This window comes from Rhinopithecus bieti, unplaced genomic scaffold (genome assembly GCF_001698545.2).
Source record: "Rhinopithecus bieti isolate Rb0 unplaced genomic scaffold, ASM169854v2 scaffold_29388, whole genome shotgun sequence".
NCBI classification, from domain to species: domain Eukaryota; kingdom Metazoa; phylum Chordata; class Mammalia; order Primates; family Cercopithecidae; genus Rhinopithecus; species Rhinopithecus bieti.
Genome location: NW_016813389.1, coordinates 761,745 through 776,056, shown reverse-complemented (window position 1 = coordinate 776,056; position 14,312 = coordinate 761,745). Strand labels below are relative to the sequence as shown.

Sequence of the window (14,312 nt, the reverse complement as noted above, 5' to 3'; positions counted from 1 at the left end):
TTTCTTTTTTTTTTTTTTTGAGACAGAGTCTCTCTCTGTTGCCCAGGCTGGAGTGTAGTGGTGTGATCTCGGCTCACTGCAACCTCTACCTCCAGGTTCAAGCGATTCTCCTGCCTCAGCGTCCTGAGTAGCTGGGACTACAGGAGCACGCCACCACACCTGGCTAATTTTTGTATTTTTAATAGAGACAAGGTTTCGACATGTTGGCCAGGCTGGTCTGGAACTCCTCCTAGCCTCAAGTGACATGCCCACCTGCCCCTTATCTACAAAAGAATTTTTTAGGCCAGCGTGGTGGCTCAGCACTTTGGGAGGCCAAGGCAGGTTGATCACCTGAGGTCAGGAGTTCAAGACCAGCCTGGCCAACATGGTGAAACCCGGTCTCTACTTAAAATACAAAAATTAGCCGAGTGTGGTGGTGGGAACCTGTAATCCTAGCTACTCAGGAAGCTGAGGCAGGAGAATCGCTTGAACCCAGGAGGCAGAGGTTGCAGTGAACCGAGATGGTACCATTGCACCCCAGCCTGGGTGACGATAGTGAAACTCTGTCTCAAAAAAAAAAAAATTTCTTTCAATTAGCTGGGTGTTGTGGTATGCGTCTGTAGCCCCAGCTACTCGGAGGCCAAGGTGGGAAGATTGCTTGAGCCTGGGAAGTGGAGGCTGCAGTGAACTCTGATTCTACTACTGCACTCTAGCTTGGGCAGCAGAGGAGACCCTGTCTTAAAAAAAAAAAAAAGGAAAAGAAAAGAGAAAAAGAAGACTAGTTGGAGACTCCCAAATGAATTAATAAATCTATCACAGAAATGGAAATAAAAATAAGAGGAAGTCACATTTCATCTCAAGAGCTTGGTGATACCCAATGTCGCATAGGTAGGCAAGAGTACCCTCACACCGTGTCTACTGGTGAGGGATGAGTCGTGCAACCTATGTGGAGGGCAACCAGCAGAACCTGCCAAAATTGTAAATGCGTCTATCTTTTGGCCTAGCCTTTCTGCAATTAGAACTGTTCTTAGAGAAAAAAAATATGCATACATCCTCACTTGTAAAATTTTTTTGAAAAAGGCCGGGCGCAATGGCTTATGCCTGTAATCCTTGCACTTTGGGAGGCTGAGGCAGACGGATCACTTGAGGCAAGGAGTTCTAGACCATCCTGGCCAACATGGCAAAACCCCGTCTCTACCAAAAATATAAAAATTAGCCAGGCATGGTGGTGGGCGCCTGTAATCCCAGCTACTAGGAAGGCTGAGGTGGGAGAATCGCTTGAATCCAGGTGGAGGTTGCAGTGAACCGAGATCGTGCCAGTGCACTCCAGCCTTGGTGACAGAGTGAGACTCTGTCTCAAAAAATAAATAAATACATAAATAAAATTTAAATTAAAAAAAAGGCTGGGTGTGATGGCACATGCCCAGGAATCCCAGCCACCTTGGAAGCTGAGGTGTGAAAATTGCTTGAGCCCGGGAGTTCAAGGCTGCAGTGAGCTATGATGGCACCACTGCACTCCAGTCTGGTAACAGAGAGACCCTGTCTTAAAAACAAATAAATAGGGCCAGGCGAGGTGGCTCACACCTGTAATCCCAGCACTTTGGGAGGCTGAGGCGGGTGGATCACCTGAGATCAGGAGTTCAAGACCAGCCTGGCCAACGTGGTGAAACCCTGTCTCTACTAAAATACAAAAATTAGCCAGGTATGAGGGCAGTTCCCTATGTAATCCCAGCTACTTGGGGAGGCTGAGACGGGAGAATCGCTTGCACTAGAAGGTGGCTGCAGTGAGCCAGGATCATGCCACTGTACTCCAGCCTGGGCGATAGAGTAAATGAGGCTCCATCTCAAAAAAAAAAATTTTTTTTTTTAATTGGCCAGGTGTGGTGACTACTCCTGTAGTTCCAGCTACTCAGGAGGCTGAAGCAAGAGGATTGTTTCAGCCCAGGAGTTTGAGGCTGCAGTGAGCTATGGTCGCACCACTGCACTCTAGCCTGAGCAACAGAATGAGACACTGTCTCAAAAAAACACCCCAAACAAATCAATAAGCAAATAAACCTGCAGACAGTACAAAGAAAACTGAGGATATAGAGCAACTGAGGAGCTCCTGCCCCGCTGATAGGAGTGTAAACTGCTAAAGCCACTGCGGAAAACAGTCTAGTGTTACCTAATAAGGTTGAAGACATGCACTCCTTGTGACCCAGAAGTCACATCAGGCATGTGTGCCCTAAAGAAACCCATGCTTATGGTCACCGGGATGCAAGTATAATACATGGTTCACAGTAGCCAACTCTTAGAGTCACCCAGACATCCATCAGCTGTAGAATGGATGAATAAATTGGGGTGTCATGATGGAATACTATACTGTAATGAAAAATCAATGCATTTCAGCTATGTATAACAACTGTTAATCTTGCAAACCTATAGAATATCTATGAAAAGCAGGGGCCAGCCAGGTGTGGTGGCTCATGCCTGTAATCCCAGCACTTTGGGAGGCTGAGGCAGGTGCATCACCTGAGGTCAGGAGTTCCAGACCAGCCTGGCCAACATGACGAAACCCCATCTCTACTAAAAATACAAAAATTAGCTTGGCATGGTGGTGGGAGCCTGTAATCCCAGCTACTTGGGAGACTGAGGCAGGAGAATCACTTGAACCTGGGAGGCAGAAGTTGCAGTGAGCTGAGATCGCGCCATTGCATTCCAGCCTTGGCAATAAGAGTGAAACTCCATCTCAAAAAAAAAAAAAAAGGCCGGGCATGGTGACTTTCATCTGTAATCCCAGCACTTTGGGAGGCCAAGGCTGGTGGATCACAAAGTCAAGAGATCAAGAGCATCCTTACCAACATGGTGAAACCCTGTCTCTACAAAACATGCAAAAAAATTAGCTGAGCGTGGTGGCACACGTCTATAATCCCAGCTACTTGGGAGGCTGAGGCAAGAGATTCACTTGAACCTGCAAAGCGGAGGTTGCAGTGAGCCAAGACTGCACCACTGCACAAAATGCCAGGCGTGGTGGCTCATGCCTGTAATCCCAGCACTTCAGGAGGTCGGGGTGGGTGGATCACAAGGTTAGAAGCTCAAGACCACCCTGGCCAAAATGGTGAAACACCATCTCTACTAAAAATACAAAAAGTTAGCTGGGTGTGGTGGCGGGTGCCTGTAATCGTATCTACTCAGGCGGCTGAGGCAGAAAATTACTTGAACACTGGAGGCAGAGGTTGCAGTGAGCCAAGATCATGCCACTGCACTCCAGCCTGGGCAACAGAATGAGACTGCATCTCAAAAAAAATAATAATAATAAAAACAGCAGGGGCCATTGGATACACCTGTAATCCCAGCTACTAGTGAGGCTGAGGTGGGAGGATCACTTGAGCCCAGGATGGAGAGGTTGCAGTGAGCTGAGATTGCGCCTCCACACTCCAGCCTGGGTGACAGAGTGAGACCCTGTCTCAAAAAATAAAGCAGGGGCCAGGTGAAGTTGCTCATGTCTAGAATCCCAGAACTCTGGGAGGCTGAGGTAAGAAGATCTCTTGAGCCCAGGAGGTAGAGGCCAGCCTGGACAACATAGTGAGACCCCATCTCTACAAAACACAAAATAGTAGCTGGGCATGGTGGCACACAGCTGTAGTACTAGCTACTCAGGATGCTGAGGAGGGAGGATCGCTTGAGCCCCAGAGGTTGAGGCTGCACCATGATGGTGCCACTACTCTCCAGCCTGAGTAGCAGAGCAGCGCAAGACCCTGTCTCAAAAAATAAAAATAAAAGAAAGCTGGGTGCAGTGGCTCACACCTGTAATCCAAACACTTTGGGAGGCCGAGGCAGGCAGATCACTTGAGGCTAGGAGTACGAGACCAACCTGGCCAGCATGGGGAAACCCCATCTCCACTAAAAATACAAAAATTAGCCAGGCATGGTGGCATGCCTGTAATCCCAGCTACTCAGGAGGCTGAGAAAGGAGAATTGTTTGAACCAGGGAGGTGGAGGTTGCAGTGAGCCAAGATAGGTCCACTGCACTCCAGCCTGGGCAACAGAGCAAGACTCCATCTCAAAAAAAAAAGAAATGAAAAAGAAAAGCAGGGATATTGTAGTGGTTCTTTCTAGGGGGGGTGGAAGGGCTAAGGGGCTTATGATCAAGAAGGGACAGGGGGGACTTCTGGGTGCTGACAGTGTTCTGTTTCTTGACCCAGGTGATGGTTACATTGAGTTCACTTTATGTTATTTATAAAACTATACATCTGTGGTTTTTTGTTTTTTGTTTTTTTTTTGAAACGGAGTCTTGCTCTGTCGCCCTGGCTAGAGTGCAGTGGCGTGATCTGGGCTCACTACAAGCTCCGCCTCCTAGGTTCATGCCATTCTCCTGCCTCAGCCTCCCGAGTAGCTGGGACTACAGGCACCTGCCACCACACCCGGCTAATTTTGTGTATTTGTAGTAGAGACGGGGTTGCACCATGTTATCCAGGATGGTTTCGATCTCCTGACCTCGTGATCCGTCCGCCTTGGCCTTCCAAAGTGCTGGGATTATAGGCGTGCGCCACCGCGCCCAGCCACATTTGTCTTTTATGCATTCTTCTGTATGAATTTTCTTTTTTTTTTTTTTTTTTCTTTTGAGGCGGAGTCTCGCTCTGTCGCCCAGGCTGGAGTGCAGTGGCGGGATCTCAGCTCACTGCAAGCTCCACCTCCCGGGTTTATGCCATTCTCCTGCCTCAGCCTCCCAAGTAGCTGGGACTACAGGCGCCCGCCACCTCGCCCGGCTAGTTTTTTGTATTTTTTAGTAGAGACGGGGTTTCACCGTGTTAGCCAAGATGGTCTCGATCTCCTGACCTCGTGATCCGCCCGTCTCGGCCTCCCAAAGTGCTGGGATTACAGGCTTGAGCCACCGCGCCCGGCCCGAATATTTCATATTTTAATAAAACTTTTTTTTTTTTTGAGACAGTCTCGCTCAGTCACCCAGGTTTGGAGTGCAGTGGCGCGATCTCGGCTCACACTGCAAGCTCCGGCTTCTGGGTCACGCCATTCTTCTGGCCTCAGCCTCCCCGAGTAGCTGGAACTGCAGGCGCCGCCGCCACACGCCCGGCTAATTTTTGCATTTTTAGTAGAGACGGGGGGTTTCAGCTGTGTTAGCCAGGATGGTCTCAATCTGCCTGACCGCTCGTGATCTGCTGCGCACGAGCCTCCCCAAAGTGTGGATTACAGGCCGTGAGCACCGCGCCCGGCCCCAACTAACAACATTTTTTTTTCTTTTTTTTTTGAGCGACGGAGTCTCGCTCTGCGCCCAGGCCTGGAGTGCAGTGGTCGGATCTCAGCTCACTGGGGAAGCTCCGGCCTCCTCGGTTTACGTCCATTCTCCCTGCCTCAGCCTCAGCGAGTAAGCTGAGACTCTCAAGGCGCCCGCCACCTCGCCCGGCCTAGTTTTTTGTATTGTTTTGTAGAGACGGGGTTTTCACCGTGTTAGCCAGGATGTGTCTCCATCCTTCCTGACCTCGTGATCCGGCCCGTCTCGGCCTCCCAACAAGTGCTGGATTACAGGGCTGAGCCACCGCGCCCGGCCCAATAAAACATTTTTAAGAGAACACTTGTATAGCCTCCTCTTCCAGAAAACCGGGCTGGACTGGATGCTCTAATACCTCTAGAGCCCTGCTCCTGAGTCTGACCCTGAATGTGCCCCACTTGTGTCCTGTCCTGGCCCAGGTGCAGCGGAACTGCTGCCTGACGCTCTGCAACTTCAGCATCCCCGAGGAGCTGGAATTCCAGTACCGCCGGGTCAACGAGCTCCTGCTCAGCATCCTCAACCCTACGCGGCAGGACGAGTCCATCCAGCGGATCGCCGTGCACTTGTGCAACGCCCTGGTCTGCCAGGTGGACAACGACCACAAGGAGGCTGTGGGCAAGATGGGCTTTGTCGTGGTACGTGTGGGGGGATGCCCCCTTCCTCCTGAGCCTCACTACTCTCCCCCACCACTCCTCTACCCTGAGCGAGAGTCTCAGAGAAGGGCCTGGGACTGGGAGTTGGAGAGGGAGAGTATGCTGAAGCATGAGGGATTTAGGCTAGACCAAAGGAAGAATTTCTTAATGCTGAACGTTGCTGGTGGCTTCATAGATTTCTTCCACCTACAGCATACTGTCATCCTCTCCCAGTCCCTGCACTCATCCTGCTTTCATAGGCTCCATAGGGAAAGATGCCATGTTGTCTTTCTGTCATTGTGTCCCTAGCACTTCCTGGCATGGGCCCTGGAGGCCAGTGGGGAGGTGATAAATATCACTGGTGAAAGGAAGGAAAGAATGACAAAGGAGCTCAAGAGCTTCTGGTCTCATTTGATGGTTAGGGAAGCTCAAGCCCCAGCGGGAAGGGCTGTGCCCAAAGTCACAGGGGAGTCCCCCGAGGGCCAGGAATGGCACCCGGGCCTCCTGATGCCAATACCAAGGGGCTGAGGAGTGGGTGCCTTCAAATAGCCTCCCCCAAAGATATGGAGACTTGACCTTGTCAAGACTCCTGAACTAGGCATGGTGAGCCTCAAGACTCCTGTCAAGACTCCTGAACTAGCCATGCTGAGCCTGCCCTCCATCTTGGGTTCATGGGGGTGGGAGTTCTTGAGCCCCAGCACTCTAGCAGACTCTTGTCCCTGCCTGCAGACTATGCTGAAGCTGATTCAGAAGAAGCTGCTGGACAAGATAGTAAGTCAAGTCTTCATGAAGCCGCGCTGCCCTTTCCCCAGCCCGCAAGGGACCTGGGCTGCCCCTGGGGGAGGTCCATGTTTTGTCAGGAGCCCCCCCTCCCTGGGTACCAGGAGCCTTGGCTGAGCCCTGTGCTGCCCTCACAGTGTGACCAGGTCATGGAGTTCTCCTGGAGCGCCCTGTGGAACATCACAGATGAAACTCCTGACAACTGCGAGATGTTCCTCAATTTCAACGGCATGAAGCTCTTCCTGGACTGCCTGAAGGTAGTGTCCGCCTCCTGCAGCAGCAGCTGCCTCAGCTGCCCACATGGCCCCTCTTCTGTCCCTAGGCTTCCCAGCAACCAAATCCGTAGCACCCCTCACCCATGCTTCCTGGAGAAGGGCAGTGGGGACAGACTCAGGCCCACCCACCCAGATTTTGCTGCTGACAGAAGCTCCAGACCCAGATGGCCTGGTGGGGCCTCCTGAGAGCCCCCACTCCAAGGGAAAGCCCCTCCCTGTCTCCTCAGCAGTCATTCTCAGCCTGCCCACAGCTGACCAGAGCCCACTATGCTACGAGCTAGATAGCAGGTCTGTTCATCCTTAAACACATGCTCTGTTTTCCTGCTGTAATTTCTAGGAGGGTCCCTTAAACTAATATTTTGAGCTTTGGTGAACAGAACCACGTCTGTGCCATAGGTCAGATCTCTAATCAGCCTTTGCCTTTGTGGCAAGGAGTCCCACCCCTTTAATCCCTTAGTGTGTGTACCCTGCACTGACCTAGGTGCATTGGAGGGTAGGAGGGTAGCCTATATGCCCCCTCTTTATCTAGTTGGCATGGCCAGATGCCCATGAAGCTTTTTGGTTAACAATACCAGATACTAAGTCATTAAGTACTAATTGATACGGCCCATTGGCTCTCATTTTCCCAGGAATTCCCAGAGAAGCAGGAACTGCATAGGAATATGCTAGGACTCTTGGGGAATGTGGCAGAAGTGAAGGAGCTGCGGCCTCAACTAATGACTTCCCAGTTTATCAGCGTCTTCAGGTTGGTACTTTTAATCCTTTCCCTTTTTGCCTTGGCTGCCAGGATGCTCAGAGCTCTAGTGTCTGCTCGGTTGCACAACTGCTCTTTGCCTAGGTTTGCTATAAATGTTGTTTTCCCTCGATAATATGGTTTCTTATTCATTCAATCCTTCATAAGTGGCCCTTTTGTAACTATATATCTTTTTTTTTTTTGAGACAGAGTCTTGCTCTGTCACCCAGGCTGAAGTGCAGTGGTGCAATCTAGGCTAACTGCAAGCTCCGCCTCCTGGGTTCACGCCATTCTCCTGCTTCAGCCTCCCAAGTAGCTGGGACTACAGGGGCCCGCCACCATGTCCAGCTAATTTTTTTGTATTTTTTAGTAGAGACGGGGTTTCACTGTGTTAGCTAGGATAGTCTCAAACTCCTGACCTCGTGATCTGCCTGCCTCAGCCTCCCAAAATGCTGGGATTACAGGCGTGAGCCACCGCGCTCCGCCTGTAATTATATCTTAAATGACCTCAAATCCCTTTAGAAGTAGTCTAGGTATATAGACAATATGTGATAAAGAAATAAGTAGTGCCGGGCCGCAGTGGCTCAAAAGCCTGTACATCCCAAGCCTTGGGAGGCCCGACACGCCTGTCACGAGTCAGGAAAGATCGATGACCATCCCCTGGCCTAAACACAGGAAACCCGTCTCTGAACTAAAAACAAAAACTAGCCCGGCGCGAGGTGGCGGGCGCTGTAGTCTCCAGGCTACTCGGGAGGCTGAGCCAGACACAGACAATGGCGTACGACCGCGGAGGCGGAGCGGAGCTTGCAGTGAGCTGAGATCCAGCCACTGCACTCCAGTCCCTGCGAACAGAGCGAGACTCCGCCTCAAAAAAAAAAAAAAAGAAAGAAAGAAATAAGTAGCACCTCTTGCTTCTTGTTTTAAGTTGGTGTCCTGCAGCTGGTATCTGAAGAGAAACTCGGGGAGTGGGACTCCATTTTTCTGTCTTTCTCCTGGCAGCAACCTGTTGGAGAGCAAGGCCGATGGGATCGAGGTTTCCTACAATGCCTGCGGCGTCCTCTCCCACATCATGTTTGATGGACCCGAGGCCTGGGGCGTCTGTGAGCCCCAGCGCGAGGAGGTAGAGGAACGCATGTGGGCTGCCATCCAGAGCTGGGACATCAACTCTCGGAGAAACATCAATTACAGGTGCGGGCAGGGTGGGGAACAGGGATGCAGTGTGGAATATGGAGTAAGTGCTGGGCAGGACGCTCATGCTATTAAGGTCTGCTCAGGGCCGTGCGTGGTGGCTCAAGCCTGTAATCCCAGCACTTTGGGAGGCCGAGATGGGTGGATCACGAGGTCAGGAGATCGAGACCATCCTGGCTAACACGGTGAAACCCCGTCTTTACTAAAAAATACAAAAAACTAGCTGGGCGAGGTGGTGGGCACCTGTGGTCCCAGCTACTCGGGAGGCTGAGGCAGGAGAATGGCGTAAACCCGGGAGGCGGAGCTTGCAGTGAGCTGAGATCTGGCCACTGCACTCCAGCCTGGGCGACAGAGCGAGACTCCGTCTCCAAAAAAAAAAAAAAAAAAAAGTCTGCTCAGAGCTCCCGCCTTTTTTCTGGTCCTCTGTGGGGTTCTGCTTTCCCTCACTGATGCGTAGCTGCACACAGCACAGAGCATACATAAGGGCACGATCTCACCCATGCAGCCTGGAGCATTTGTCATACATGCCAACATCTGCATGTACCCAAAGCTTGCTCTTTGCAAACTACTGATACCTACTGATTTGTGGGGAAAAGGTGGGGAGAAAATAGAGACACAACAGAAAACCATACAGATGGGCCGGGCACAATAGCTCTTGCCTATAATCCCAGCACTTTGGGAAGTCGAGACAGGAGTATCATTTGAGCCCGAGATTTCTTTCTTTTTTTTTTTTTTTTTGAGATGGCGGTTTTCTTTGTCACCCCGGCTAGAGTGCAGTGGTGCAGTCCAACTCACTGCAAGCTCCGCCTCCCGAGTTCACACCATTCTCCTGCCTCAGCCTCCCAAGTAGCTGGAACTACAGGTGCCCACCACCACGCCCAGCTAATTTTTTTGTATTTTTAGTAGAGACGGGGTTTCACCGTGTTAGCCAGGTTGGTCTCAATCTCCTGACCTCGTGATCTGCCTGCCTTGGCCTCCCAGAGTGCTGGGATTATAGGTGTGAGCCACCACGCCCGGCTGAGCCCAAGATTTCAAGACCACCTTGGGCAACATTGTGAGACTTCCTCTTTACTAAAAATTTAGGCCGGGCGCGGTGGCTCACGCCTGTAATCCCAGCACTTTGGGAGGCCAAGGCGGGCGGATCATGAGGTTAGGAGATTGAGACCATCCTGGCTAACACAGTGAAACCCCGTCTCTACTAAAAATACAAAAATTAGCCGGGCATGGTGACGGGTGCCTGTAGTCCCAGCTACTCGGAAGGCTGAGGCAGGAGAATGGTGTGAACCCGGGAGGCGGAGCTTGTAGTGAACTAAAAAATTTTTAAAATTCAGGCCGGGTGCAGTGGCTCACGCCTGTAATCACAGAACTTTAGGAGGCTGAGGTGGGCAGATTATGAGGTCAGGAGTTCGAGACCAGCCTGCCCAACATGGTGAAACTCCATCTCTACTAAAAATACGAAAACCTGGCGTGGTGGTGCATACCCATAATCCCAGCTACTCAGGAGGCTGAGGCAGGAGAATCGCTTGAACCTGAGAGGTGGAGGTTGCCGTGAACCGAGATGTCGCCACTGTACTCCAGCCTGGGCGACAGACCAAGACTGTCTCAAAAAAAAAAAAAAAAAATCAGCTGGGCATGATGGTGCACACCCGTAGTCCCACCTACTGGGGAGGCTGAGGCAGGAGAATCACTTGAGCCCAGGTGGTCGAGGCTGTAGTGAGCCAACATTACGCTACTGCACTCCAGCCTGGGAGACAGAATGAGACTCCCATTTCTTTAAAAAACAACAACAACAAAATAAATAAATAAAATAAAAAACAAGAAAACAAAACAGGACCAGGCACAGAGACTCACGCCTTTAATCCCAGCACTTTGGGAGGCCAAGGCAGGCGGATCACCTGAGGTCAGGAGTTCGAAACCAGCCTGACCAACACAGTGAAACCCCATCTCTGCTAAAAATACAAAAATTAGCCAGGCATGTTGGCGGGCCCCTGTAATCCCAGCTACTTGGGAGGCTGAGGCAGGAGAATCCCTTGAACCCAGAAGGCAGAGGTTGCAGTGAGCCAAGAACTCACCACTGCACTCCAGCCTGGGCAACAATAGAGTGATACTCCATCTCAAAAAAAAGAAGAAGAAGAAGAAGAAGAAGACAGGGATTGTTCATAATCTCACTCCCTGAAAGGGAGCCCCTGCTGACAATTTTGGTATCTCTTCTCCCAGCAGTGTTTCTATGCACAGGTTTCATTCCTTTAAGTCAAGCTGGCGTCAATGCCTGCTGTTTTGTGACTGAATGGCCAATCACCAGCCAAGGATCTCCCTCGTCATTTTAGGACGGAGTCACTCTCTTTGTACCATCCTGTACAGATGAACATTTCCACTGAAAACCCATACTGGGAGGAACAGGCTGACATCGACAGCTTTGCCAACGCGCGAAGTACTATAGTTCTTGGGGAGAAAGGAAGCAGAATCGCTGGCCCAGGAGTTCTGCACACACGTGTTTCAGGCTTTTGGACCATGACTCCATGCTGGCCCACAGAAGGCCCTTGTCAGAAGAGCAGTCATAGGCCGGATGCAATGGCTCATGGCTAGAATCCCAGCCACTTTGGGAGGCCGAGGCAGGAGGATCACTTGAGCTCAGGAGTTTGAAACCAGCCTGAGCCCTCACCTCTACAAAAACATTTATTTTTTTGAGACAGAGTCTCACACTGTCACCCAGACTGGAGTGCAATGGTGCGATCTTGGCTCACTGCAACCCCCACCTCCCGGGTTCGAGCGATTCTCCTGCCTCCCAAGTAGCTGGGATTATAGGCTGCCATGCCCAACTTATTTTTTGTACTTTAGTAGAGACGGGGTTTCACTGTGTTGCCCAGGCTGGTCTCAAACTCCTGAGCTCAGGCAATCCACCCGCCTCAGCCTCCCAAAGTGGTAGGATTACAGGCGTAAGCCACTGCGCCCGGCCAAAAAAATTTTGTTTTTAATTATTCAGTCATGGTGGCTCACACCTGTAGTCCCAGCTCCTCAGGTGGCTGAGGTGGGAGGAGCACTTGCATGGCCTGGAAGGTCAAGGCTGCAGTGAGCTCTGATCATGCCACTGCACTTCAGCCTAGGCAGCAGAGCGAGACCCTTTCTCAAAAAAAAAAAAAAAAGGTCGGGCACAGTGGCTAAAAAAAAAAAAATTAGTCTGGGTGCAGTGGCTCACAGTGGCCTGTAATCCTAGCACTTTGGGAGGCCGAGACAGGTGATCAGGGGTTCAAGACCAGCCTGGCCAACAGCAAAATGATGCTCTAACCCAAAATTAGCTGGGCGTGGTGGCATGCGCGATGGTTCATGCCTATAATCCCAGCACTTTGGGAAGCTGAGGCAGGCGGATCAGTTGAGGTCAAGAGTTTGAGACCAATCTGGCCAACATACTGAAACTCTGTCTCTACTAAAAATACAAAAATTAGCCCAGGCACGGTGGTACACGCCTGTAATCCCAGCACTTTGGGAGGCTGAGGCGGGCGGATCACGAGGTCAGGAGATCGAGACCATCCTGGCTAACACGGTGAAACCCCGTCTCTACTAAAAATACGAAAAAATTAGCCGAGTGTGGTGGCAGGTGCCTGTAGTCCCAGCTACTCTGGAGGCTGAGGCAGGAGAATGATGTGAACCCAGGAGGCGGAGCTTGCAGTGAGCTGAGATCGCTCCACTGCATTCCAGCCTGGGCAACAGAGCAAGACTCCGTCTCAAAAGAAAAAAAAAATTAGCTGGGTGTGGTGGCACACGACTGTAGTCCCAGCTACTCAGGAGGCTGAGGCAGGAGAATTGCTTGAATCCAGGAGGCAGAGGTTGCAATGAGTGGAGATCGCTCCACTGCATTCTAGCCTGGGCGACAGAGCAAAACTCCGTCTCAAAAAAAAAAAAAAAACAGTCACATGTGCTTCTGTTCCCAGGGTGCCTCTCCCCTTCTCCCCCAGGCTGGGTCTCTGCTCCTTGCTGAGGTCTCCCGCTTTCTGCTCCTCCTAATCTGCGTCCCTTCTGCCTCCCTCATGTGCTTGTGCCTTTATCCTCTCTCCAAGGGAGCCTCGTTGTGCAGCCTGCCAGTGGGATGCAGGGCCAGCTGTCCCTTCTCCCTGGCATCCTGCCAGCCTGTCATGGTTGGTCACTAGGATTCCCCAGTGGGAGGAAACCTCAGACAAGAAAAGACACACTCCTCACCCCCAGTATCCACAGTGACCTTGATTTCTTTTCCTGCAGGTCATTTGAACCAATTCTCCGCCTCCTTCCCCAGGGAATCTCTCCTGTCAGCCAGCACTGGGCAACCTGGGCCCTGTATAACCTCGTGTCTGTCTACCGTGAGTGCTGACTGGTCCTGGGTTCAGACACTCATCCAGCTGAAAGCAGATGTGCCCTCAGGGAGTTTGTAGCCCAGGGAGGAGCATTAATTGCTGCTGCCGCTTTTGTGCCTCAGAGCAGAACCCTCTACTTTCCAGCATTTGTGAGACACACAGCTTAACGGCCCACTCCTGCCTCCTCACCAGAAGCAGGCCTAGCAGGCGAAATACCTGTGCAGAGTTCCCAGACAGCTTTCTTAATGCTTCCCGTTTCCATGTGCAGGAACAGTCCAAAATCTCCATGCCTGCTGGGCTCAGTGGTGCACACAGCTATTCAGGAGGTTGAGACAGGAGAATTGCCTGAGGTCTGGAGTTTCCAGCTGCACTGAGCTATGATCATGCCTGTGAATAACCATTGCACTCCAGCCTGGGCAACATAGCGAGACCCCCATCTCCAGAAATAAAATAGAAGTCTCCATGCTTTCTGCATGAAAAACAACAACCATACCACCAGCTGGTTCCAACCTGGTGGGTCAGCAGAATCACCTGGTGAAAATACAGATAAATCTTGGTCCTTGGATTTATTGAAAAAGAATATTGAGTGGCAGGGCTTAGAAATCTATATTTTTATAGAAACTTCTCAAAGGATCACCATCTTTAGGAGCCACTGGTCTCACTGGTTTGGGTGACATTTTCCATAGAATGAGCGCTGGAAGCCAGGCATAGTGGCTCACGCCTGTAATCCCAGCCCTTTGGGAGGCTGAGGTGGAGGATTGCTTGAGCCCAAGAGGTTGAGACCAACATACGCAACATGGTGCGACCCTGTCTCTACTTAAAAAAAAAAAAAAAAAAAAAAAAATTAGTATGGGTGCAGTGACTCACGCCTGTAATCCTAGCACATTGGGAGGCTGAGGTGAGTGGATCATTTGAGGCCAAGAGTTTGAGACCACCCTGGCCAACATAGTGAAAGCCCACCTCTACTAAAAATATAAAAATTAGCTGGGCTTGGTGGCACGTGCCTATAGTCCCAGTTACGAGGGAGGCTGAGACAGGAGAATCATTTGAACCCAGGAGGCAGAGGTTACAATGAACTCAGATCACACCACTGCACTCCAGCCTGGGTGACAGAGTGAGACTCTGTCTCCAAAA

General features: G+C 51.1%; 1 protein-coding gene across 4 annotated transcripts in view; it reads left to right on the top strand.

Annotated features, from left to right (window-relative positions):
- Positions 1–14,312, top strand: part of ZER1 (zyg-11 related cell cycle regulator) — a 45,685-nt gene that overhangs the window by 26,998 nt on the left and 4,375 nt on the right. For all 4 annotated transcript variants that reach the window (XM_017848314.1, XM_017848315.1, XM_017848313.1 and 1 more), the window contains exons 9-14: positions 5,665–5,880; positions 6,607–6,648; positions 6,795–6,914; positions 7,562–7,677; positions 8,665–8,853; positions 13,087–13,184. In XM_017848314.1, the coding sequence (XP_017703803.1) occupies positions 5,665–5,880; positions 6,607–6,648; positions 6,795–6,914; positions 7,562–7,677; positions 8,665–8,853; positions 13,087–13,184 (781 nt within the window). The remainder of the gene's footprint in view (positions 1–5,664; positions 5,881–6,606; positions 6,649–6,794; positions 6,915–7,561; positions 7,678–8,664; positions 8,854–13,086; positions 13,185–14,312) is intronic.